Raw genomic sequence first — 23044 nt, forward strand, 5'->3', positions numbered from 1 at the left:
GGGAATGCTGCGGGAAGACCAGCGGCAGTCTTCTGCGGTTCGCGTGCTTCCTTGTCGGTTGTCCCAGACACTCGGGCTTCCTGGTTTCCGAGATGCCCTGTCAGACCCTCGGGGGCAAATGTGGGGGTCGTCTGAAGGTTTAATAGGGCCCAATGAGCAATAGTTTTTGAAAACCAAAGCTTTCAGGGCTGGAGCAACAGGTCCAGACAGGAGTAGACTATTGGTGCATCCACAGCCCTACTCGTTCATCTTTCGTGCGTGTGTGTGTGTGTGTAATTGGTTCTGATATTTAGTTGCCAAACATGTTACTTTGGAACCAGTTTGGCTCCAAGGAGACCCCACTTATGTCCCCCTAAGGAGGACAGTCACTATTGGTGCGTAGCGACAGATCAGTGTAGGCCAGAGCCTCCCTCCCTGTAGCCACTTCCTTGTTTACCACAAATCCAGCTCACTGCTCGCTCCTGGACTTGGCATATGGGCAAAGGGCTCCAGGAGCTCAGATCCATAAAGGAAAACAGGCAAGTCAGATATTTCCATCACAAGTTCGTTTATTAAAATAAAAATAGTAAAATACAACATAGAACACAATCAATGTCAACTTCCTGCAACTCCGGATGGCAATGTGTCAAGTAACGCATCACTGATCACAATCACAGCTCAGAAATCAAAGTTAAAGCTCCTTCTGGATCCTTACATGCCTTTAAATATACAAATAAACAAGCCTGAAGTAAGAGGAAATAAAATCCGATCTAGTCTTCCCCACATTTTCCACCCCCAAAACTAAAATGAAAACCATTTGAGTCACGCCCTTTTAGTGAATAGCAAGAGAGAGGCTGTATCATTCGGAGACTGCAGTATCAGTGATCAGTAGCCTGATGTGTATCTTGGTTTATAATCAAAGCGACTGTTTGGTTGGTAAGAGCTCTGCTCGCTGGAAGCAGCTGGGATGAGCAGCAGGCCGGAGAGCTCGTCTTTCTGACAACGCTCCATCATCTCCCGGTAATGGATTCGCTCATTGGTCATGGGGTCGATCAGATCCTTCACGTAGTTGGACTCTTCCTGAAGCATCCTGGCCGTGTTGCTGTCAATCATCCCATTCTGCAGCGCGTCTCTGATAGACACCCGCCCCGATTTATTGGGGTCCACCAGCCCGCCAGTGAGGTGCTGAGCCTCCAGGTAACGCAGTGCAGTTTCTGCAGGCAACCACCCATTCTTCAGAGCCAACCCTACAGGAAGGCGTTCTCCTGTCATGGGATCTTCAACGCCAGTGAAGGCTTTCTGTGCATTCAGCAGCCTCTGCATATGGCCTCTATCGATCAGACCTTTGTCTACCGCCTGGCTGACTGAAAACCTCTCTCTGGTGCCGACATCAATGATCCCACCTGTGGCTGCCTGAGCTTCCAAGATCTTCTGAGCCGTTAGGGGATCAATCAGCTTCCTGTTCAGCCCACTGTTGATGCTTAACTTGGAATTGGTCATGGTGTCATAAACGCCTGCTATGGGGAACTTATCCCTTTCAATATGTGGAGTATAATCCGTTTGTTTGAGCGCTGGTCTTTGTAATGTCTTTGGTTTATCTTCACCAGCTACTAAGAGGGCAAATTCGGAGATTGGGATCTTCCCTTCCCTGTAAAGGTAAAGCTCTTCTTTGGTAATTTTCCGGTTCTTCAAGGCATCCTCAATGGAGTAATGCTTGCCACTTTTCTTGTCCCGAAGAACTGAGGTTACTCCTGATGGCCCAAGAGTTGAAATCTCTTCCCAATCACATTCCAACTCCTGCAATTGGATGTACTGCTCCCTGTCTATCAGATTCCTCTTGTAAGCCTCGTAGGGGGACAAATCTTTCCCAGTTTCAGAATCCAGAATGGTTATCTTGGTGGACAGGTTGGTTTCCCTCAGCTGCGTATCTCTGTGACGGGCTTCCTCTCTGTTGATCTGGGATTGGAGATCCCTGACGGTGTATTCTCGATCGTGGAGCTTATCGTTCTCCTTTATGATGTCTCTCTCCAGCGCCGTTACCTCGTTCCCCAGTTGATTCCTCTTTTCCTTCTCTTTTTCATGCTGTCGAGACATAAGTTTGCTTTCATTCAACTGCTGGCTGGTCTTCTGTTCCTTTTCGTTCTCCAGATCTTTTAGCTCATCCTCCAGAGCGTCCTTCTCATGTAAATTTGCATCCCTCATCTTCTTCAGCTCAGCCTCCTCGCGGGAATGTGTTCTCTTCATGTCGTCCAGCTTCTGCAACCTTTCTTTAAGTCTGCGGATTTCCTCCAGCACATCCAGCCTGGAATTCTTTTCCTTGTTATACTGGTCTCGGGCTCGGGAACGTTCCTCTTCCAGAGCCTTGTCTTTCGTAACCCGCACAACCTCCTTGTAAATGGTCTTTTCTTGAGATTTCTCTCTGTGCAAAAGATCCACTTCGAATTCAACCCTTTTTTTTTCTTGTTCCAAGTCGACTATTTTGTTCTTCTCATCCTCCAGCTCTCGCCGGTAAGATAAGCAAGCCTTTTCAATTAATGGATCCTTTTCAATCTTAAGGACCTCTTCGGTGACAATTCTCTCTTCCACCGGGGGAGGAGCCGTCTCCAGCTCATAGATTCTGTCTTTGATTCGATTCAATTCATGCAAGGACTGCAATTTTTTGCTCCTCTCTTCCTCCAGGTTGATTTCTGCTTCCTTTTCTTTCAGGAGAGCTTTCAAGTTCTGAACTTCCCGGTCCAGGTTGCGTCTCAGTCTTCGTTCATCGTCCAGGTTCTTGCCTAGATTATCGTGTTCCCTAATGATTTTGGGATCTTTCTGTAAGCGAACCGTCTCCTGGACAACGGTCTTTTCTTTCGGTTTCTGTCTCTCAATCAGCAAATACTTCTGCTGCAAGTCAAACACGAGAGACTCGAGGTCTCTTCGTTTCTGGGACTCATCGCGGACCTCCTTACGAAGACTTTCCGCTTCCTTTTCCAAAATTGGGTCATTCAGATATTTGACCACGTCTTTGGTCACCACTTTAGTCTCGACCTTATTCCGCCTCTTTCGCCAATCGTCCCTTTCGTCCTTCAAATCGTTGATATTCTCCTTTATGCGTTTGGAGGTGTCAGACAGCTTATTGAGCTCATTATTGAGATGGTCGATCTGATTGAGCATCTCTGGGGTTTTTTGGCAGCTTCTCTACCTCGTTAACAATTTCCTTGTATTCAATATGGGGTTGCTGATCCTTGAGAACATTCAGATCTCCTTTAAGGAGCGTGAGTTCTATCTCCAGCTGACTCTTCCTCTTCAAAAGTTCTTGTATCTCCTTCTTCAAATCGACAATCTCTTTCTCGGTTTCTGGGGCGACGCGGAAGTTCTCGCGGACAATTTCTTTGACTTCTACCTTTAGTTTTTTCTCATTGACAATATTGTATGCTTTCTGCAGGTCATTCAAGTCTGAGCTTAAGAGGGCGTTGTTCTGACGTTCATCTTCACACCATTTTCGGAGTTTGGAGGATTCCTTCTGAAGCTCAGGGTCTTTCTCGATCTTTTGGATTTCTTTAATGATGACCTTAGGTGTAATCTTCCTTATCTTGTGCTCCAGCGAGTCAATTTCATCTGCTACTGACCGTATATTGTTAGTGATGGTTTGTCTCTTCTGATCCTCCTCGTCAATCTGGTTCTGGAGGTTTCTGGACGCTCGGAGCATCTCGGGATCCTTTTCCACTTTGACCTTTTCTACAACCACCACCTTTTCTACCACGTTGACCGGAGTCTTCTCCAGGTTGGAGATCTGCCTCTTCAGGTGATCCAACTCGCCCTCGGTTAGTTGTGTCTCTCGATTGCACATGTTGATATCGTTACGTAGGTTTTCAGCCTCGACGTCCAGCAATGGATCCTTTTCGAGCCTGGTCACCTCCTTGATAAGCAGGTTGGGCACAATGGAGTTTTGTTTGTCTTCCAAATTACGGAGTTTCTTCACAAGTCCATTCTTATCCATCTCGGTGTTCTGCCTCTTCTTCCTCTCCTCGTGGATTTTGGTTCGCAGGGTATTCAGGTCTGTTTCTGTCTTCGGGTCCCGGTAAAAGTCCACCACTTCCTTCTCTTGCTTCATGTCCACAGGTCGTTGGATCTTCAGCATCTGAAGCTCTTCCTTTTGCTCCTTCAGATCTGCCTCAGCTAATCGGATTTTCTCTGCCTCTTTTATCATCTCTTCTTTGAGATCATTCATGTTTCTGGTTGCAAACAGTGCCTTGTTGTTCTGTACAGTCTGGCTTATTGGACTATCTTCTTGCTTCAGGGAAGAACAAAAATATGAACTTTCAGACTCTTATTTCACAATTAGCACATCATTTGGAGCCTGCCTTAGATTCAGAACCAATGCCAATTAATCTACAATATCTGCTAAGGGATGGCACACTATGTGGTCTATTGATCCAGGTTGGTTTGGGCCTATTCTGAACTCTCACAGTACCTCTGTGACCTGGTAACTCTATACAGACCTGTCCGCTCAGTGGGCTCCTGCCTGCTCCATGTCTCCCACCCTGCCCTTTCCTTCCCCATCTTCAGATTACACCTGAAGACCTTCCTCTTTGACAATGTCTACAGTCACCTCCCCGCTTCCCCCTGGCTTGGCATCATGCTCCGCCACTGTCAAGCGTTACACTGCGTGAGGGGTGATATATAAATGCAAGTTGTTGTTTGGGTTCAGTTCTCCATCACAACCCCCTCGCATCCATTTCTCAGGAGGATTAGACCCCAAAATCCTTCACACATTGGTTGACCCACTGTGCATGGTTGATCCACCCTTTACAGCTTCTCTGAAACTGCTTCCCTAAGTGACAAGACTTTTCTCCTGACTTAGCAAGACCAGGCAAGTGGGGGCATTTAACAAGGAAAGGTGTCAACAAGAACATCAAAACTGCTGCTGAAGCGTTTATCATAGAATCGTACAACACAAAAAGAGGCCATTCGGCCCATCGAGTCTGTGCCGGCTCTTTGAATAGAGCAATTAATGTCAGTCCCACACCCCGGCCCTTTCCCCATAACCTGCAAACCTGTCCTCCTCAAATACCCGTCCACCGCGTTTTTAAAAGTAGTTATCGAATCGGCCTCGACCGCCCTTTCAGGCGATGCGTTCCAGATTCGAACAACTCGCTGCGTGAAAAAAATTCTTCTCACCTCCCCTCGGCTTATTTTAGAGACTATTTTGAATCTGTGACCTCGAGTCACCGACACACCCACCAGTGGAAACAGTTTTTCCCTTTCTAACCTATCAAATCCCCTCATGATTTTGAAGACCTCTGTCAGGTCTCCTCGTAACCTTCTCTGCTCCAATGAGAATAATCCTAACCTCTCCAGCCTTTCCTCATCATCACGGTCCCTCATTCCTGGTACCATCCTCGTAAATCTCCTCTGCAGCCTTTCCAATGCCTTAACATCCCTCCTATAGTGTGGGGCCCAGAACTGGGCGCAGTATTTTAACTGAGGCCTAACCAGTGTTTATAGAGGTTAATCATAACCTCCTGACTCTTGTACTCTATGCCCCTATTTATAAAGCCCAGTATTCCATATGCCCTTTTTACAGCTTTATCTTCCTGTCCTGTCATCTTCATTTACCTGCCCCCCCAGGTCTCTCTGTTCTTTTACCCCCCTTAAGATTGTATTTCCAGCCTATATTGCCGCCCCTCATTTTTTCTACCATATTCATTATTTCGTATTTCTCCACATTGAAACTCATCTGCCATGTGTCGCCCATTTTACATTCTGTCTATGTCTTCCTGCAGTCGGCTCCTATCCTTCTCACTGTTTCCCACCCTACCTAACTGTGTGTCGTCCGCAAACTTAGAAATGGTACATGCTATACCCAAGTCCAGCTCATTTATGTATATTAAGAAGAGTAATGGTCCTAATACCGATCCCTGGAGGACACCACTGTACACTTCCCTCCAGTCAGAAAAGCAGCCGTTCACCACAACTCTCTGCTCTCTGTCTCCCAGTGAGTTCTGGATCCATGCTGCCACTGTCCCTTTTATACCATGGGCTTCTATCTTTCTTACAAGTCTAGTTTAGGGAGGCAATATTCACGTTCTAATATCCACCTTACCTTTGCTTTAACCTCAGTGGCGTATCTCAGTTGTTTCAGTCGTTCTTGGTTTAAAGATGAAACTTTGGCAAATTCACTGGCCAGGACCTTTTCCTGCATGAAATAAAGTTAAGCAGTTGAACTGGCTGTAAGGTGACATGTTTGGGAACAGAATGTCAGATCTTAGAAGTAAGCCCACCCTGGGTGGCAGTCTCTAGTCCGGTTGCTGAGCCAGGTGGGCCTGCAGTTCTCCAGGGCACTGCTGATGACAGCACAGCACAGCCTGGCTCATTGGAAGGACAGACTAGTCACTGGTGGCAGGGACTCTTCCCACATTGTGCTGTATAGCCCTTTCCCATCGGGAGGACGTCTCAGAGCGCCTTTAATAGATGTAACAGGCATGCAGACTGATAGGTCACATGGTGCTCATCCCCAGACTTGAACCTTTCTCACCCGCAACCTTTTTATTCTCTCTTTCTATTATCCTTGAGGCCGGGTTCACTAATTCTCTCCTATGTCTCTCAAGTGTCCCTCACACTCATCCGCCTCTCTCCCCGCACCCTCAGTGTGATCACAGAGCCTGCACTGCACTGTCAGTTTGTGGACATCACTCGCACTGTGCTGTGACCCTCACCTCTTCCTGAACAACATCCTGGAGCGGCTGAATCCTCTGCTTCTTGGTGATGGGTTTGTTGCTGTCGTCCAGCGTCGCCCGATATTTCTCAGAATTCTTTTCAAAGTCCTTCAAACCAATCAATAATACAATGTTAGCTGTCTTTACATTCACAGACAATAACATTTGCTGTACGTTAAACACGTCGACATTTCTTCAGATTTAAAATCTTTATATCGACCTCTCGGGCCACTCGTCTCTTGTTATTTGCCTTTTGGCTTCTCTTGTGACCTGGGAACTGGCATGTTAGAGACACACCAGACCCCTCAGAGTGAGGACTGAGCTAGTCACAGTAAAGTGTTGCCCCCTACTCTGTATAAGTAGATCTATAATGAGGAATCATTATACCACTACATCCCGAGTTTCTAGAACACTCTCCCTCTATCTTGCCCCTTCCTTCCACATCTTCAGATCGCACCTGATGACCTTCCTCTTTGACCAACTGTGGCTACGGTCATCTCTGCCCTCCCACCAGCTCGGTGTCGTGCTCCGCCACGGTCAAGCACTCTGGGACCCACCCTGATTGAGGGGTGCGGTGTAATTGCAAATTGTTATTGTAATTGTTTAAAATAATACACACGTTGAGCGCTGACTGCAGATCTTGAGAGAGTTTGAGGGTAGCGTTCTTCTCAGGTTCTTTCTTCTTGATGTCAGCCACCACTTTCTGTGAAGAAAACGATTGAGTCAACTGAGTGAGAGCAGACGTAAACACCATGTAAGACGCTTTTAATTGTTCCCACACAGAGAGGGTGGTTAGGACACGAAATGCCTGAGATACAATGGTGGTGGAGGAAGCAACAATATCAACAGTTTACATTTATTTTATAATAATAATAATCCTTCAATCTGATAGAGTGCCTTTCACATCGTCACTTCACAGGACACACTGTAAAGTGGATGGACTATGTATTTTGTTTGTGATTTATTACCCTCTAATCCCCTCTCCTCCACCCATATATTCACCTCTTCTGCAGCCCGCTATTACACCCCTCTGTTCCCCTTTCCTACACCCCTCTATTCATAAGAACATAAGAATATAAGAAATGCCAGACAAAAAAAGACCAAGATCCATCTAGTTCGCCTTACACCTTCCTGGTGGCCTCATGCACATATGTCCCAAACTATCTATGTACTATATCCCATTAAGTCATTTCCTAAAAGAAAACCTATTAAATCTGTGCCTGAAGGAATCAACACTTCCTGCTTCAACCATCTCCCTAGGGAGCCTGTTCCTCAGGTTTACTATTCCTACACCCTGGGCAGGTACCTACCTCCTGAGAGCGGAGTTTGTTCTCCGTATCCCTGAGGCTGTCCATGGGGTTGAGCTGGTTGACGGGCAGGGATTTCATGAAGCTGTTGAGGTTTTGCTCAGAGGATTTGAGGTTGTTGTATTTGGAATCAGCGTTTTCGATCATAGCTTCCCTGTGAGCAATCACACAACACAGCGTCAATCCTTGCCCTGAGCGGGGAGCTTGTTACCAGAGGGGTATAGGAGAGGGGAATAGGGGTGTGTGGTAGAGGGGTGTAGGGGAGAGAAATAGAGGGGTGTACAAGAGGGGACTAAAGGGGTGTAGGAGAGGGGAATAGAGGGGTGTGGGAGAGGGGAATAGAGGCAGAACCAGGCTGACACCGGGCTCCAGTCCATGTCCACTCACCTGCGTTCCAGTTGATCTCGGATGTTGTTGTAGCGGGTATTGAGATGCTGGACGTCAGCCTGTTGGGATTTGAAATCGGGGCAGAACTCCTGGAAGTTCAGCTGCAGAGCCTTGCAACTCTGATCAGTCTTTTTGAGGCTCTGGTTCAGGGTCTGCACCGAGTCCTGATCGTTGTCCAGATTCTGTTTCAACCTCTGAAACAAGCCAAGAATAAGCAATAGGAAGTTTTACGATTACCCACAAGTTTGCAGCCTACCCCCCCACCCTCCCCAAGTTCAAAGCTCTATTCAAGACATTCCTCCTTGACGGCTCTTTTGGTCATCTTTCCCCAGGCTCTGAATCCCAGAGGTAAAGGAGAGCACTGTTCCATCTGGAACCACCCACCTCCCGCCATTACCCACCCCGTCACCTTCACTGCAGAGAGTTCATACGGCATTTTTCCGCCTGTTTCGGTCCATACCTGTAATTCAGCCTGCCTGTCCTGGATGGCGTTGGGTGAAGCAGGAACCACCATCTCCTCAGCGAGATTCAACTCATAGGGTTTGAGGACATCGTCCACTTTCTTAATGTCACTTTCCAGCTTGAGCTGAGCATTCGTTCTGGAAAATAATACAGTCAATTCGCTCTCCAATATATTCTGTGGAGCGCTTCAGAACGTCTCAACGACGTGTTAAGACAGGCGCTCGTATCAAATGCGAGCTTTATTATTACTTGTCGTAGCGTTAAAGTGGAAGAAAGGAGCCACAGAATCGCTGCTGCGTGTGCACTCACTTGTCCTGGGCCTGGCAGACCAGCTCAGTGGCGTCTTTGTAATTGTTCTTCATTTTGTTCAGCTTGTCACTCAGCAGAGGCACGGAGGAAGACGTGGGCTTCTTCGCAAGGATAGCTTCGCAATCTCGCTGGGCGGCCTCCTTTGCTCTCCCAATGTCCTGCAGCTTGTTGCTGATATGCTGTGGGCAGAGCAGGGTGGGGGTATTAACCCTTTTGCTACCGTTGACTCAAACCTCCTCCCTCCGCCACTCCAACCCCTGCCCCCCCCCCCCCACCAACCGCCCACAAGCAGAGCTGCTGCTGATGTGACACAGCTTCTGTCCCTCTGCTCAGACCAGACTGAGAGACCACAGAGCAGTGTCTCAGAACCTCATGTGGGTCACCCCAACCACCCACCCACCCACTCCCCACCTTCCATTTAATGTCGATCAATGTAAAGTGAGACGCTCCCATGTAAGACCGCTCTCTGACCTGCCCTCAGGCTTCTATTGTCCCACAATGTATAGGATCTACTTCATCTTGCGCACGTGTCAAAATGACACCTTCTAGAAGTTCCTGGCGGTGGCTTGACCTGTGGTGAGCAAATTGACAGCCTTTACGCCTTGGGACATCCTCCTGACGTGAAGGGCATTATACAAGTGTAATTTGTTGTTATTGTTGTTTACCTGCTGGTCCTTCAGACGGTCATTGAGGTCCTGGGGGGCCGCAGTGCGGTTCACAGGGGTATGCAGCTGGTTTGTTAACGCCTTCTCAGTCCGATCAATGTCCGCGTTGATCTTATCCAGTTTAGGCAGGAGCTCTTTGCAATGCTTCTCAACCGTATCAGAGGCTCCTGAGAGAGAGAGAGAGAGAGAGGTCAGGCCGGTCAACAGAGCGAAAGAGAGAGCAGGGGAGAAACAAGGGGCAGAGGAACTCAATGAAGCTGAGATCTGGGACCAATGTGCTTCAAAATGGGGCAGGTAAGGCGGACCGAGGAAGAGCAGTTCACACCAGAACCGAGAAAGGCAGGAAACGCAGAGGGTTTGAGGGCAGAATCAATCAGGAACATACAAGCTGGCAATGGAATATCAGAACCAATGCGATCGGCTGTGCAGTCTTGGTGATCCAGGGCCTCAACAGGCAGAATGGTGCGAGTTGAATGAGCAGCGGGAGGCTAGCCAGGCAGTGAGGGTGCTCTCGAGGCCGGGTTGCCCTGGTGTCAGGGCTCCGGTTAGTGGTTAGTTAATGGTTAGCGCCGGCTCCAAGTTGTGCTCTCACCTGATGGGGCTGTGTTTGTGGCCGGCAGGCTGGTCTGACTCAGGTGGTCCTTCTCCACCTGCTGCTTTTTCAGGTTCTTCTCCACGGTCTCTCGCTTCTTTTTCAGGTTATTGATCTCCTTCTCCAACCTGAGCGTCACAAAAGATCACAGCTCACCCAGGATCAGCCGCTGCCGAGTGACTTGCATTTACACAGCAGCCCCTCACGCGGGGCAGCGCCTCAGAATGCTCGACAGTGGCGGAGCACGACGCCGAGCCGGGGGGGGGGGTGGGAGAGGGAGGTGACCATAGGCTCGGTCGAAGAGAAAGGTCTTCGGGTACCACCTGAAGATGGGGAAGCGAAGGGCAAGACGAAGGGATAGAGGAAGAGTGGTCCAGAGTTTCGGGGGACCTGGGCGAAGTCCACCCGTCGCTCTGTCTGGGCTGGAGAGCCTGAGCCCTCGCAGCGATCGACAAAGCAACTAACGATGGGACGAGCGTGTTGAGAAGGAGATGACTGCACGGACTGACCTGTTGACTTGAGCGAGAGCCTCGGGGTCCGGGGGAGGGATGCTGAAGCACACGCCGGGGGCCTTCTTTGTCTGCCCGTTGTTGGTGGCCACCACCCAGTTGTCATTGTCGTTGTTGTTCCGGAGAACGAGCTTCTCACCACGGTTAATTTCAGACTGCGAAGGTCAAAGGCACGTCACGCTCCCATTCAGCTCTCACCCCCTCTCTGCTCTGCACTGCACCATTCCGGGGGAGGTGGGGGGGGTGGTAGGGGGGTGGGGAGAAGAGCTCCTCAGTGCAACATGGAGGGGGGTGCGCGGGAGGCTCAGTGCGACCCAGGAGGCGGCCAACACTTGCTGACACAGCAGGAATGAGCTTGTACACTTGTTAACTAACAGCTTCTTCCCGGAGACGCTGACAGATCAGTTCCTGGCACCAGGGGGCGCTCACGCCCCCACGTTTCCCCATCTTGGTCGAGTGGAGTTACACTCCCCATCGCAACGTACACACTGGAAAAGTTGGTAACTCAACCAACCAGAGGGAGTTCATTCGATCGAACGCCTTAGCATATTGTCCAGACATCACAGTGCGCTTCACAGGAGTTACCGTGAAGCGTAGTGACTGTGTATTTGTAAGGTGAATGACGCATCCTTTTGCCTGCAGCAATGTCCCGCAAACAGCCATGGAGCCAGTGAACAATTTTATTTGGGGAGGATTGTCGGGCCAGGACACCGAGAGAGAGGAGAGCGGTGCCAGCACCACGACCAATCAAGTTGCGCTCCTGTTCAGAATTGCAGTTGGTAACCACCCGATATGAAGACTTTCACTTGCAAATCTTGTTGCGTACAGTCAAGGGCGCAGTCACAGCCTAAAACTGGTTTGTTGTTCCTTCCACACTCCCAGCCCAGCCCAGGAGGGCTGAGATCAACTGTGGTTCCATTTACTCCCATTTTAGACAGGTTTAACCCAGGAGCTTCCTATCTGTACAACATGTTTCCCTGCCCCCGCACAGATACAAACAAACAAGGACAGTGCGTAGTGTGGGACACGACATGTCAAGCGACTGCCAAGATGGTGGAAGACCAACTTCCTTCTTAATCTTAAGACTTGATCTTCCTTCGCCAAGCAAATTCTTATGTTCTTTCGTTCTTAAGGCACGCGCCAATATAGACTCCACATACAGACATCCCCCCCCCCACCCTCCACGATCAAGCGGCGATCAGCGTGTTATGAATACTGGTTGATGAAGTGCAGTAACAATTACTCCCACACTATCAAGCTGCCATGAACCCCTGGCAGGTATGGATCTGCATCTCTGAGGGACGTGAAATCCACTCTTTTCGGTCTCTGTGGTTGCGAGTCGATTTGAGACGTTTAAATATAGGAGCAGGAGTAGGCCTTTTAGCCCCTCGTGCCTGTTCCGCTATTCTATTAGATCACAGCTGATCTGTACCTCAACTCCAATTGCCCCATATGCCTTGATACCCTGACCTAACAGATATCTATCCACCTCAGTCTTGGAAAATTTGAATGGATTCATCCATAATCCACAGCCTTTTTTTTTTTTAAAATCTGCTGGTGTTCTCTCACCTTGGGATCATCGCCCCAGTCACACAGCGCGCTGACTGGCATGGGTTTAGACACTGGCGTGCGTCTGGATTTCAGCGGCATGACTTGCCCGCTCTGCTTCTTCAGGTCATTGACATCTTTGTACATATCGATCACCTTCTTCTCATCCGCCTGGGAGAGAGAGAGAGAGACAGAAAGAGATTAAGATGACTGCAGGAAAGAGAAACCAGAAGGAACATAGCTGAGACAATCTCTGAGATACTGAATGGATTTATATTGAAGCTGATTTTGATGAATTTGTATCGAAGCCTGGACATACTGGGAAAGTGGTCCATTACATTCACCTCAAACTGCTGAAGTAGGTCAGACGCAGCATAGGGGCTGCTCTTGTACTTTGAGAACTTGGTGTCCAGCTCCGCATCGTGCTTTTTGATGGTCTGGTCGAGAGCCTCGGCATTGCGCTGAAACTGGGAGGAGAGCGGAAAGGAACAGCCATCAGAGATCCACAAATACGTGGGATCAGAACAAAGCTCAGCCTAGCATTAGAAATCACATCACCAGGCAACAATCACCGCTCCCTGTGAGTAAACAGTATAAAGGACAATATCTCCAGACCTCGCCCGAGATTATATTGCTTGTGGGATCCTCCCTGCAGTCAGCGCCCTGTCAGGGTGTAACGTGACTCAACCCATGCACAGTGGAGGGGAACATACTGATCATCAGATTGGTTTGGACGAAGAAGGCCCTTCAGCCCATCTGATCTCATTGTTCCAGTACAACCGGCCCCTGATATCACAGTGACCAGAGCTGTGTGTAGTATTCAACGTGCAGCCTGACCACAGCACCTTACAGCCTGAGAGTGATGTCTAGGGATCTAAACAACTGATTTAGCAACACAGCCCAACGTGTGGTGGCTAAGCTAAGCAGTGGTGCTCTCTCTCTCCCCCCACCCCATTTCTCTGTTACCTTTCTGTAGTCCTCCACATTTTTCAGATGCGCCTCCTGGCAGATGCAGAGGTTCAGGAACTGTTGCCAGTCGTTCCTCACCGCCTCTTTGTGAGCCTGGAAGAAAGTCCCAATAGATGTCAACACCTCTGGGTAGAGAGGAGTCAATGCACTGCATTGGACCTGAGCAGACAGCAGACAGCCCAGAGCTCACTGAGATAGGCCACGAGAAGATGCTGACCGGCCACCTTTATGTACGATGCAACAATGCTTTATGAAACAATAATAATAATATTAATCCAGACAGTTGATACAGCGAGCGTCTAACACATTGGGAGAACAACCCAAAGTGCTTGGGTCACCTCGACTGTACCTCAATAGCAGGACTCCCAGGGTGTTTCAGCTCAATCAACCGGTTTCCGTTCTCCTGGATCTTATTAACGTTGTCCTCCTCTTCCAGCAGCCCGTTCTTCTTGAAAGACTGGAAAGAAAAGAACGGAAAGGCGGTTATTTATTTCAAACCTTGTTTACGTCGTTCTCCCCCCCTTCTCCCCAAGGAAATCAGGGATTGCCCCCAACCCACCTCGTACTGTCTGCGGACCTCCTCAGGGTTCATCATCCTGTCACTCCAGTCCAGTTTCTGGATCTTTTCCTCTTGCTCATTCAGGAACATCAGCTGTTTGGAGCAGCCCTGAATGTAGTCGTACACAGTGTTCAGCTCCTGCTTACGCTTCTTGGCTTGGTCCTGCGCAGGAAGGAACGGGTTAATGAAGGGCAGAAACATACAGCAAATGGCGCTGTGGGAAAAGGTATCACATTATGAGAGTTTCTTGAAGACCAAGACATCAGCAGATTTTCCAGGCACTCGGGAGGTCACAGGAGTGAGTGTCTGGGTCAGGGCTGGCTGCGCTTTGGGTGTAAGCGCAATTTAGTTTCTATCCTTGTTCCAATCAAGAAGCAACGGGATGTCTTGATCTGCCACCAGATATGCTGACAGAGCTGCTGTGATCATCGGTGTAGCTGGGGTTGAACCCGTCTCCTAAACACCCAGGCCAGTGGCCACACTGGGTAATGAGGGGTTTGCATACTCTGTGTGACTGGGTCAGGGTAAACAGCACAAATAAGGGTAAAGAATTGGCAAAGGCCATGTAACCTGTGGCTTCTCATCACAGCTGTGAACCCTCGAGGGTCTCCGTGATGCTGAGACTTACCTGCAGGTTCTGGTATTGTTTCTGGACCCGTTTCAGCTCATCCTGCAAGAGAAAGTCACAGCCACCAGTCAACATCACTAGCCACAGGCTCCAGCTGCCCTCACAACATACTCTAGTCAGACAGTAACAGTTGAGGCAGGAGGGCACCATCAGTCTCACTAGCCACCTGATCCCTTCAATGTCCATCTCCAAATCTAGGAAACTGAATCCTTTCAGTTGAAGGGACCTTCTCCAGTTCCTTTTTGTAATTTGTGGGTGAAATGCGGCAACCAATTGCGCACAGCGACGTCCCACAAACAGTCATGGATTGGGTGACCAAATTATTATTTATTTACAGTATTGATTTGTTTTGAAGGGATTATTACACTCGGCAAAGTGATCCTCCAATCGACTAACAACCAGGTTCCTACTTACTGCTAGGACCTTTACCTTTGATGAAGAAAAGGGGCTAATATCAAAGGTAAGGATTATTATAATAATAATAATAATTGCGTTTGATACAATTGATACAATTGCCTTATCACATCTTCGAGACGTCTTCACAGAATATACTGTAAAGTGAACTGACTGTATATTTTGTGGGCAAAACACAATATAAATGTAAGGTGCTGCAGGTAACTGTTCAGCACCGGAACTCACCGGGTTGGAGACAGATTTGCTGTTGATCTTGGGACCGTACGACTCGAGTTCTCTGCTCAGGATATTGTGCTCCCCGATCTGCTTCTCCAGCTCAGGCAGCTGAGGTCCGTACTGACCTGCGCTGATCTCTCTCTGTGGGCACACACAACAGGGAGGTGAACATCACACACACACATATACACACGACTGAGGCGAGCTCCAGGAATCTGTGCTGGGCGGGGAGGGGAGGGAAGAGGAGGGGTGGGATGGACGGACAGACGTGTGGAGACAGGGGGGACGTTGGAGATCTACCTGCTTCTGCTCTAAGATACGAGGCCAATCAACAGAGGAGTCATCCTTGGGCAGCTCCAGCTTCTCATACATGTCGCGATATTCAGAGCATTGCTTGGCCCAGCGTTCGTGCATCTTCTTCACACTAAACAAACAGGACAACAACAACAACTCGTTTAGCCATTGACTCTTCCAGGAAAGTCATCGTAATAAATAATAATCTTCACATTCGATCCAGCACCTTTCACCTCTGGAGGACGCCTCAAGGCGCTTCACAGTAAAGTGAAGGGGCTGTGTGTTTTGCAGGTAAAAAAACAACAACAACCCACAACAACTTGCATTTACATAACCCTCTTCGTGTGGGGGAACATCTCGCTCGGCGACCAGTTTGCGCCCAGCGACATCCCGCAAGCAACCAGAAAGTGAAAGAGCTCGGCCTCGAATCCTCCGCCTTCCCTGTTGGTGAAACAGCAACTGACACCCATTGTCACAGCTCACACACACACACACGAGGAGCAGATACTTGGTGAGGGGAGAACACGGAACACCTCACCGTCAAGATTACTTTATGATTGTTAATTTCTCTGTGTGGGACTGTTTACCAGGAACCCAAAACATTTCACAGAACTACGATAAGTCACCGAGGCTCCACTCCTGTGAGCCTTATGCCTTCCTCTGAAAGCTTCTGAGATTCCAGCCTCTGCCTCTCTCATCGATCATTGTTGTACAGTATATATAAACCATCCAAATCCCTTGATTAGATTCTAATCTCTTATTCAGGAGGAAACGTCACATGTACATGAGAGAGAAGGGGATAGAGGGATGTGGGAAAGGGGTGGAGCTTGTAATAATAATAATAATCATTGCACGTCTTCGTGATGTCTCACAGCGCTTCGCAGGATACACCGTAAAGTGAATTGACTGTATATTTTGTAGGCGAAATGCAGCAGCCAATTGCGTACAGCAGTGTCCCACAAACAGCTGTGAATTGAGTGACCCAATTTATTATTATCTTTTTTTTAAAGGATTATTATCCCCGGAAAAGTGATCCGCCGATCGACTAAGAACTGCATTCCTACTTACTGCTGGGTAAACAGAGGCGTGGGCGTGGACTAAGGAAACTTGCCCAAAGTTTCGTCCTGCCCGGGAATTGAGTCCAGGTCCTCTCGCTTGCAAGGCAAGTGCTCTGACCACTGAGCTACAGGACACCACGTAGCCGGTCTAAGAGAGAGTGATGGTAACCGTGTGACTTACTCATTCTCTATCTCCTTGCTCTGTGGGTGTTTGAGCCGTCCCACCTTGTCCGCATCCATGAACATGTCCCTCAGCAGCTCCTCCGAGCGACTGAGACTGTCTTTGATCACTTCTTGGTGTCTAAAAGGCTTCTTTTGCGCAAGGTACATCTTGTCCTGGGAATGCATTGAAACAAAACATCCAGGTGTCAATCAAACATCTCACTGATTCTGGCCGGTGGCTGACAGGATAACAAAGGCACAAGTAATAGTAATAATAATAATAATATTAATATTAATCCTTGCATTTGACATGGCGCCTTATCACGTCGTTGTGACGTCTCAAAGCGCTTCACAGATATGTTGTAAAGTGGATTGAGTGGACATTTTGAGGATGAAACGTGAGATCGCTGGGGGTTTTCTGGGGGTGAATAATAATAATAATCTTTGCATTTGATATAGTGCTTGATCACCCAGTGACCTGATCTCTGCTTCTACGGCTATAGAGATGCTACAGGTGGCAACAGGTTGAAAGGATTCAAGTTGCATTTAAAGCACAATGCCTTGGGATGTCCTCCCGACGTGAAAGGCGCTTGTTGTTGGGTTAGGAGGGAAATGGCCCGTTGAAGAGGATTAGCAGAGTCACAAACGAAGAGGAAGCCCAATCCGGAGAGGAGGATTCGATGCGAGACAGAGGTCCCTACACCCACTCACCGCCTGCAGCTTGTTCTCTGTGCTGAGGATGTCGTGCTCCACCTGGTCGCCATTACTCTGGAGCCGAGAGATGAGTAAAAGCATCTCATTGCTCTGGGTCCTGCAACAAGATCGAGGAAGAATGAAAACATTAAACTGTGCAGCGTTCAGAAGCGTTGCTTGATTAACTAACGTGACCTTGGAGACTGCCGTCAGTCAGCCTGTGCCGGGTTAATGACCGATGCCTGTTGGGCACTAGGTTGTAGGGGTGTGTGTGTCTGTGCTCTACACGAGTCCGGTAACGTAGAGGTTAGAGCACACTCCTCACATGGGTTAGATTCCTGGGCAGGAAAAAAAACCTTAGGCAACAATAGGCCATATGGAGGCGCTATTTCCAATCAGTGGCTCACAGATTACAGCCTATCTTGTGGGGGTTATATAATGGGGTTTATTATAACATAATAATCCTTACATTTGATCCAGCGCCTTTCATTCACATTGAGAGGCTGTCTCAAAGTGCTTCATTATGGATTTACTATGAAGTGTAGTGACTGTTGACGTGGGGGAACACCAACAAGGTTTCATTTTATTTATAGAGCGCCTTTCACGTCGGGAGGACGTCTCAAGGCGCCACTCGCCCAACGCCACTCCTTGGCAGTGGATGATGTCAGGGCGGAGTTCCTACGGATCGACGAGGAACGATACCAGAAAGAATCCTCCGTTACATCATTAGGATTCCTGATAAGGGAATTCCATTAACACGCGGCGCAAACCACAGGCTGTGGCATCAGCCGTCTGGAGTCACTGAGGGGCAGGAGTGTCGTCTCAGCAACAACTACAACTTGCATTTATAGATCGGCCTTCACCCAGCATAGAGTCTCGGAGCGATGCACAGTGCAACAACAACAACACTGTTTATGTAGCGCCCTTCACTCGGGGCAGCGTCTCGGAGTGCTTAAGTAGTGGGATTGGACACCGAGCAAGGGGGAAAGGGTACTAAAAAAAAATGAGCCTTGCATATGATTTAGCACCTTATCACATCTTCAAGACATCTCAAAGCTCTTCACAGAGTATACTATAAACTACTATACTAGAACTGCGTATTTTGTGGGCCAATAAACACTGAAACCTCAGGAGCTGTAACTTTCTCTCAAGTACCATTTAGACAACTGATCTGAACATAGCACCATAGAAATTTACAGCACAGAGAAGGACATTCGGCCCATCATGTCTGCGCTGCTCTGTGAAAGAGTAATCGTCTCAGGCCCCTTGACCTGCCCTTTCCCTATGGTGAGTGCCTCACTCCTCAATAAACCTCCTTATGCCCTCACCCCACCCTTCAGGTGTTTCCATTGACTCTCGCTCTCTCTTTCACCTCCTCACGATCTTTCCTGTGCTGATTGCCACATTTGACATTGGGCTCTCACATTATAAAGACAGACAGGAAGGGTGTCTGAGAGAAGCTGAGGGTGTGGTGCAGATTGACGAGGACGGCACTAATAACAGACAACATACATATGAAGAGAGGCTGAGCTAAGCTGCGCTTCCTCCACTAAAGCAGATACCATGGCGGGGTGGGGGGGGAATATGAGTGAGGTGTATGAGACATTGAAAGCAGCTTTTTCATACATCTTTGCTGCTTCTAATGCCAGACAGAGCTTAGTAATACAGAGGCCCTGATAAGGGACAATTCATCCCAGTTTTAACCTCTCTACAGCTTCATGGTCAGATTAATTTTGTTTTCTTTGCTGTAATCTCACTCCTCAATGTGGCTGCCATCCTGCCCCACTTCCCCGCAGCCTCATCAGAGACCTCATGCAAATGTAATTTTGTAGTTGTTGAGCTTTAAAGAGTGTCAAAGGCTTGTGTACAAATCAAAGGTTGGATTGGGAACAAGCCTGTGAGATAGGGGTTATCGGAGGTTATCAGTGACTGTGGCACACCACAATAATACCTAGCTTATCACCAATCACAGTAAGTTATTGGTCAATAATATTCTTGCAACACCTGAAGAATGGGGTGTTGATGCTGGCACATAAAGCACTCTCCCCACCCTGAATTCCTGACATATTTCTCACCCTTTTGAAAACCACATGGCTTACATTTCACTCAGTCCACCTGTACTTAGACTCTGTCAGCCCAGCCAAGCAGGGCATTGACTATGACCTTCAGGACTGACAATCTATCAATACATGTGGATTCAGTGTAATGTAATTGGGATTTCCATGTCTAGGCCTGATGCATAGAATTCTCAGTATGGTTTAGATACTCTTAGACACGGTGACGGGTTTCCGCACGTGTCAGAGCGAAAAACGGCTGACCAAAAAATTTATATAATTAATTGGAGCAGCGAAGGCAAGGAGGAGGGGAAGTGAACGACTGCGAATGGTTTTACTAGATTAATAGAATGTCCGACACCAGGGTCTTTCAGGGTCAAAGATATGAATTGAACTGGCTTCTTCCACTCCAATAGTCACTGCACACTGCCCAGTGTGAAGCTCTGTATTGTGGTTTTTCTCTGTCTTTCCTGCTTCCATCTTAGTATCTGTAACGATGATATTTCAATGTCATCTTGTGGATTTTTCTTTAAAACCCACACAGTATGTGATTTTTCCGGCTGGACTTGGCTCAGCTTGCCGCTTGGGTTCATTTTTATTTGAATTAGAATTTATGGAAATGAAACCGGTGCAACTGACAAACACACTCACGCAAGCTCCTGGATTCTCTCAGCTCCCAAACGTCCGAACTCCCTAATCTTCCCAAACTCATTCACTCTCAATCCAGCAATTTCCAATCGAAATTCCCAAACTCCCATTCGCTTAATTTCATATATATCAGGTCTGGCCTCCTCCTCGTCCCCCGAGTCCTCCACTCCACCCTCGGTGGCTGTGCCTTCAGCCACTATGCCCCGAGGCTCTGGAACTCCCTTCCTCACTCCCTATTTTCAGGTCTCTGCTGAAGACCTTTCTTTTCGAACGCGCCTTTGGTCACCTTCCTCCCCCTCCCCCCGGCTCGTTCCCGGGATCCGTTGCTGTGAAGCGCTCTGAGACACCGTCCAGCGTGGAGGGCGCTATATAAATCCAAGTTGTTGTTGTTATTTTCCAAATGTACATGATGTACATTCAGTTCCTAAACTCCCAATTCCCAAACTCATTCAGCTCCTAAACCAAAATTCCCAAATCCCAATGTGTTCAACTTCGGAAAATAGTCCACAAAGCCCCAATTCCAAGATTCAAAATACAAAAAAAAACACAAAATATACAATCAATTCACTTTACAATATATCCTGAGACGTCTCAACAATATGATGAAGTGCTAGATCAAATGCAAGGATTATTACTATTATTAATAATATTCAAATTCCCTACTGTGACGAGCTCATAAACTCCTCCATCCCTCGGACTCAAAAAACGCATTGAATTCCAAACTCCCACAGAGCTCTCAATTCCCTCAGTCCCCAAAGCTATTTGCAAACCTGCTCTTTAGAGCGAAGCAGTGCACAAACAGCTGGCACATAGACACAGCGGGGAAGCACAGCCTCACTGCAGAGAACATTTAAAGTAAAACACAAACACAAATTCAAACAAAGACAATGCTGTTCCTCCACACGAACAAACGCGGGACTCTGATCAAACCCTGTACAAACTAACGATGGAATGTTTTGAAACCAGCATTTAACCCGTCAAAATATACGGTCAAGTGATGTGGCTGACTCACCTGGAGACCTTCTGGGGAGAGATATACTTGGACATCTTGTCTGGTCTCCAGCAAGGAGCGAATCTCGGTGCCCTGTACACAAGCTCTCAGTGTGTGTCTCAGTGTGTGTGTGTCTGTGGGATGTGATCTCCCGGTATGTATGTGTGGTGTGTGTGATCTCCGAAGCTCTGTTAAAACCCAGTTTCAGGGAGGTTCCTCCTCGCAGTGACAGGTGATCCAAGAAAGCTGAAGCACAAGTTTCAGGTTAATATAAAACTTGCTGAACCGGTTGCGAAGGGAATGCAAAAGGCAACACAGTACAACTGGCTGCCCCACCCACCCACCTTCCCTCTGCAGCCCGAATATTATTCACATCACATCTAAAGTCCAGGCCGTGAAATACAGCCCCGTAACAGCTGAAGCGGTGGCAGGACTTTATTCATTGATTGTTGAATCAATAGGGCCGATAGGAAAACAGTAATAGGTTTTATTACTTGAAAGGCTCTATATAAATGTAAATGGTAACAGGAGGAGGTCATTCAGCCCATTCAGCCTGTTTCACCAGTTTATTGGATCTTGGTGTGACTTTTAGACTATCCTCCTTGTGGGTGGGTGGGGAGGGGGTTTCCTCTGAGCTGAACTGGATCCAAGATGACACGTTTAGCAACGGAATGTCAGAATCAAGCCAACCCTCTGCGGTGGGCTCAGTAGTGCGGTTCCTGAGCCAAACAGGACCACAGTACTCCAGGGCACCAGAAACACTCCCTGACCTCCTTTCTCATGTTGTGCCTTGCGATCGTTTGACATTCCTCTGACCCACAGAACAGATGGAGAAGAAATGAGGATAACGGCACCTCCAACACTGCAGCGCTCCCCAGCACTGCACTTGAGCGTCGGCCAAAACTGTGAGCTCAAAGTCCTGACTTGGAGGCTTGAACCCGCAACCCAAAGTGTGCCGTTTACTCAGCCAAATTAAAGAAAATCTGGAGATCAGTGATCCACTGACCAGTTGCTCCACAATACAGTGCATTGTTTTCGCCAAACAGATAGCAAAACATTTCCAAACAGGAACAAATGTAAGTATTAATTAAAGCCTAGAATTCAGTAGCTCGTATGATTGTGAGTTACTCAGACGGTGCTGAAACCACTGTAAGTAACGACTATTGGTCATTCTAATCTCACCCTTGTTTGAAAGGTTGATATTTCCACAGGACTCAAGGGTCGATTTGCTCCTGTTCTACGTTCTGGACTGCCGTCCAAAAGGACTTTGAGATCGGGACTGATTTTGTAGGTGTGTTTAAGGTTGGTGCTGCATATCTGAATCAGATATTGGAGGTGGATATAAAGAATGTGAGTGACTTTTAGCAGAGAAATGTTGAATGGGCTCTTACTGGTACATTCCACACATACCTCCCAACACCTCCCTGCTTTTCCAGATTCTCTATGTTTTTGTTTCAGTCCTTTACTCAGGATGAAGAGTGACCACCCTCTTACTTTAACCTGAAAGCCCTTTTCATTAACAATAGAAATTTACAGCACAGAACAAGGCTATTCAGCCCATTGCATGCTTCTTTAAGAGCACATTTCATTGCGCCTCTTTAAAACCAATCCTTTCAGTCCCACTTAGGCTAACCCCTCAATACAGATCAAGAGTACCTTTGGACTGTGATCAAGGGTGGGTACCCCATCTAATTGTTTCCTCTCCTTATCCCAGGAAAACTGATTCCCACTCTGTCCTGCTGTCTTGGCTGAGATGGGCTAATTCAGCACAGACTGGCAGGAAATCAGGCCTGGAAACATCATGGCGCAGTTACACGCTGAATGAGCTCACTGAACCAGATTCCTTTTACGAGAAGTCAGAACTCTGAACTGTAAGCATCGACTGCCTGTGAGCATCAG

General features: G+C 48.0%; 1 protein-coding gene across 1 annotated transcript; it reads right to left on the reverse strand.

Annotated features, from left to right (window-relative positions):
* Nucleotides 1-530: 530 nt before the first annotated feature.
* On the reverse strand, nt 531-21285 carry evpla (envoplakin a). The gene is given in 23 exon segments (XM_007888800.2): nt 531-3150; nt 3152-4255; nt 6068-6160; nt 6681-6788; nt 7300-7383; nt 7991-8141; nt 8375-8568; nt 8835-8973; nt 9146-9324; nt 9811-9977; nt 10403-10530; nt 10912-11066; nt 12481-12630; nt 12804-12926; nt 13426-13521; nt 13778-13885; nt 13988-14149; nt 14616-14657; nt 15255-15386; nt 15546-15669; nt 16779-16933; nt 17471-17570; nt 21167-21285. Coding segments are annotated over 23 exon segments (6015 nt in total). The 5' UTR covers nt 21202-21285; the 3' UTR covers nt 531-864.
* Between the last annotated feature and the right edge of the window lie 1759 nt (nt 21286-23044).

Source organism: Callorhinchus milii, unplaced genomic scaffold, assembly GCF_018977255.1.
Source record: "Callorhinchus milii isolate IMCB2004 unplaced genomic scaffold, IMCB_Cmil_1.0 Scaffold20, whole genome shotgun sequence".
Lineage (NCBI taxonomy): Eukaryota > Metazoa > Chordata > Chondrichthyes > Chimaeriformes > Callorhinchidae > Callorhinchus > Callorhinchus milii.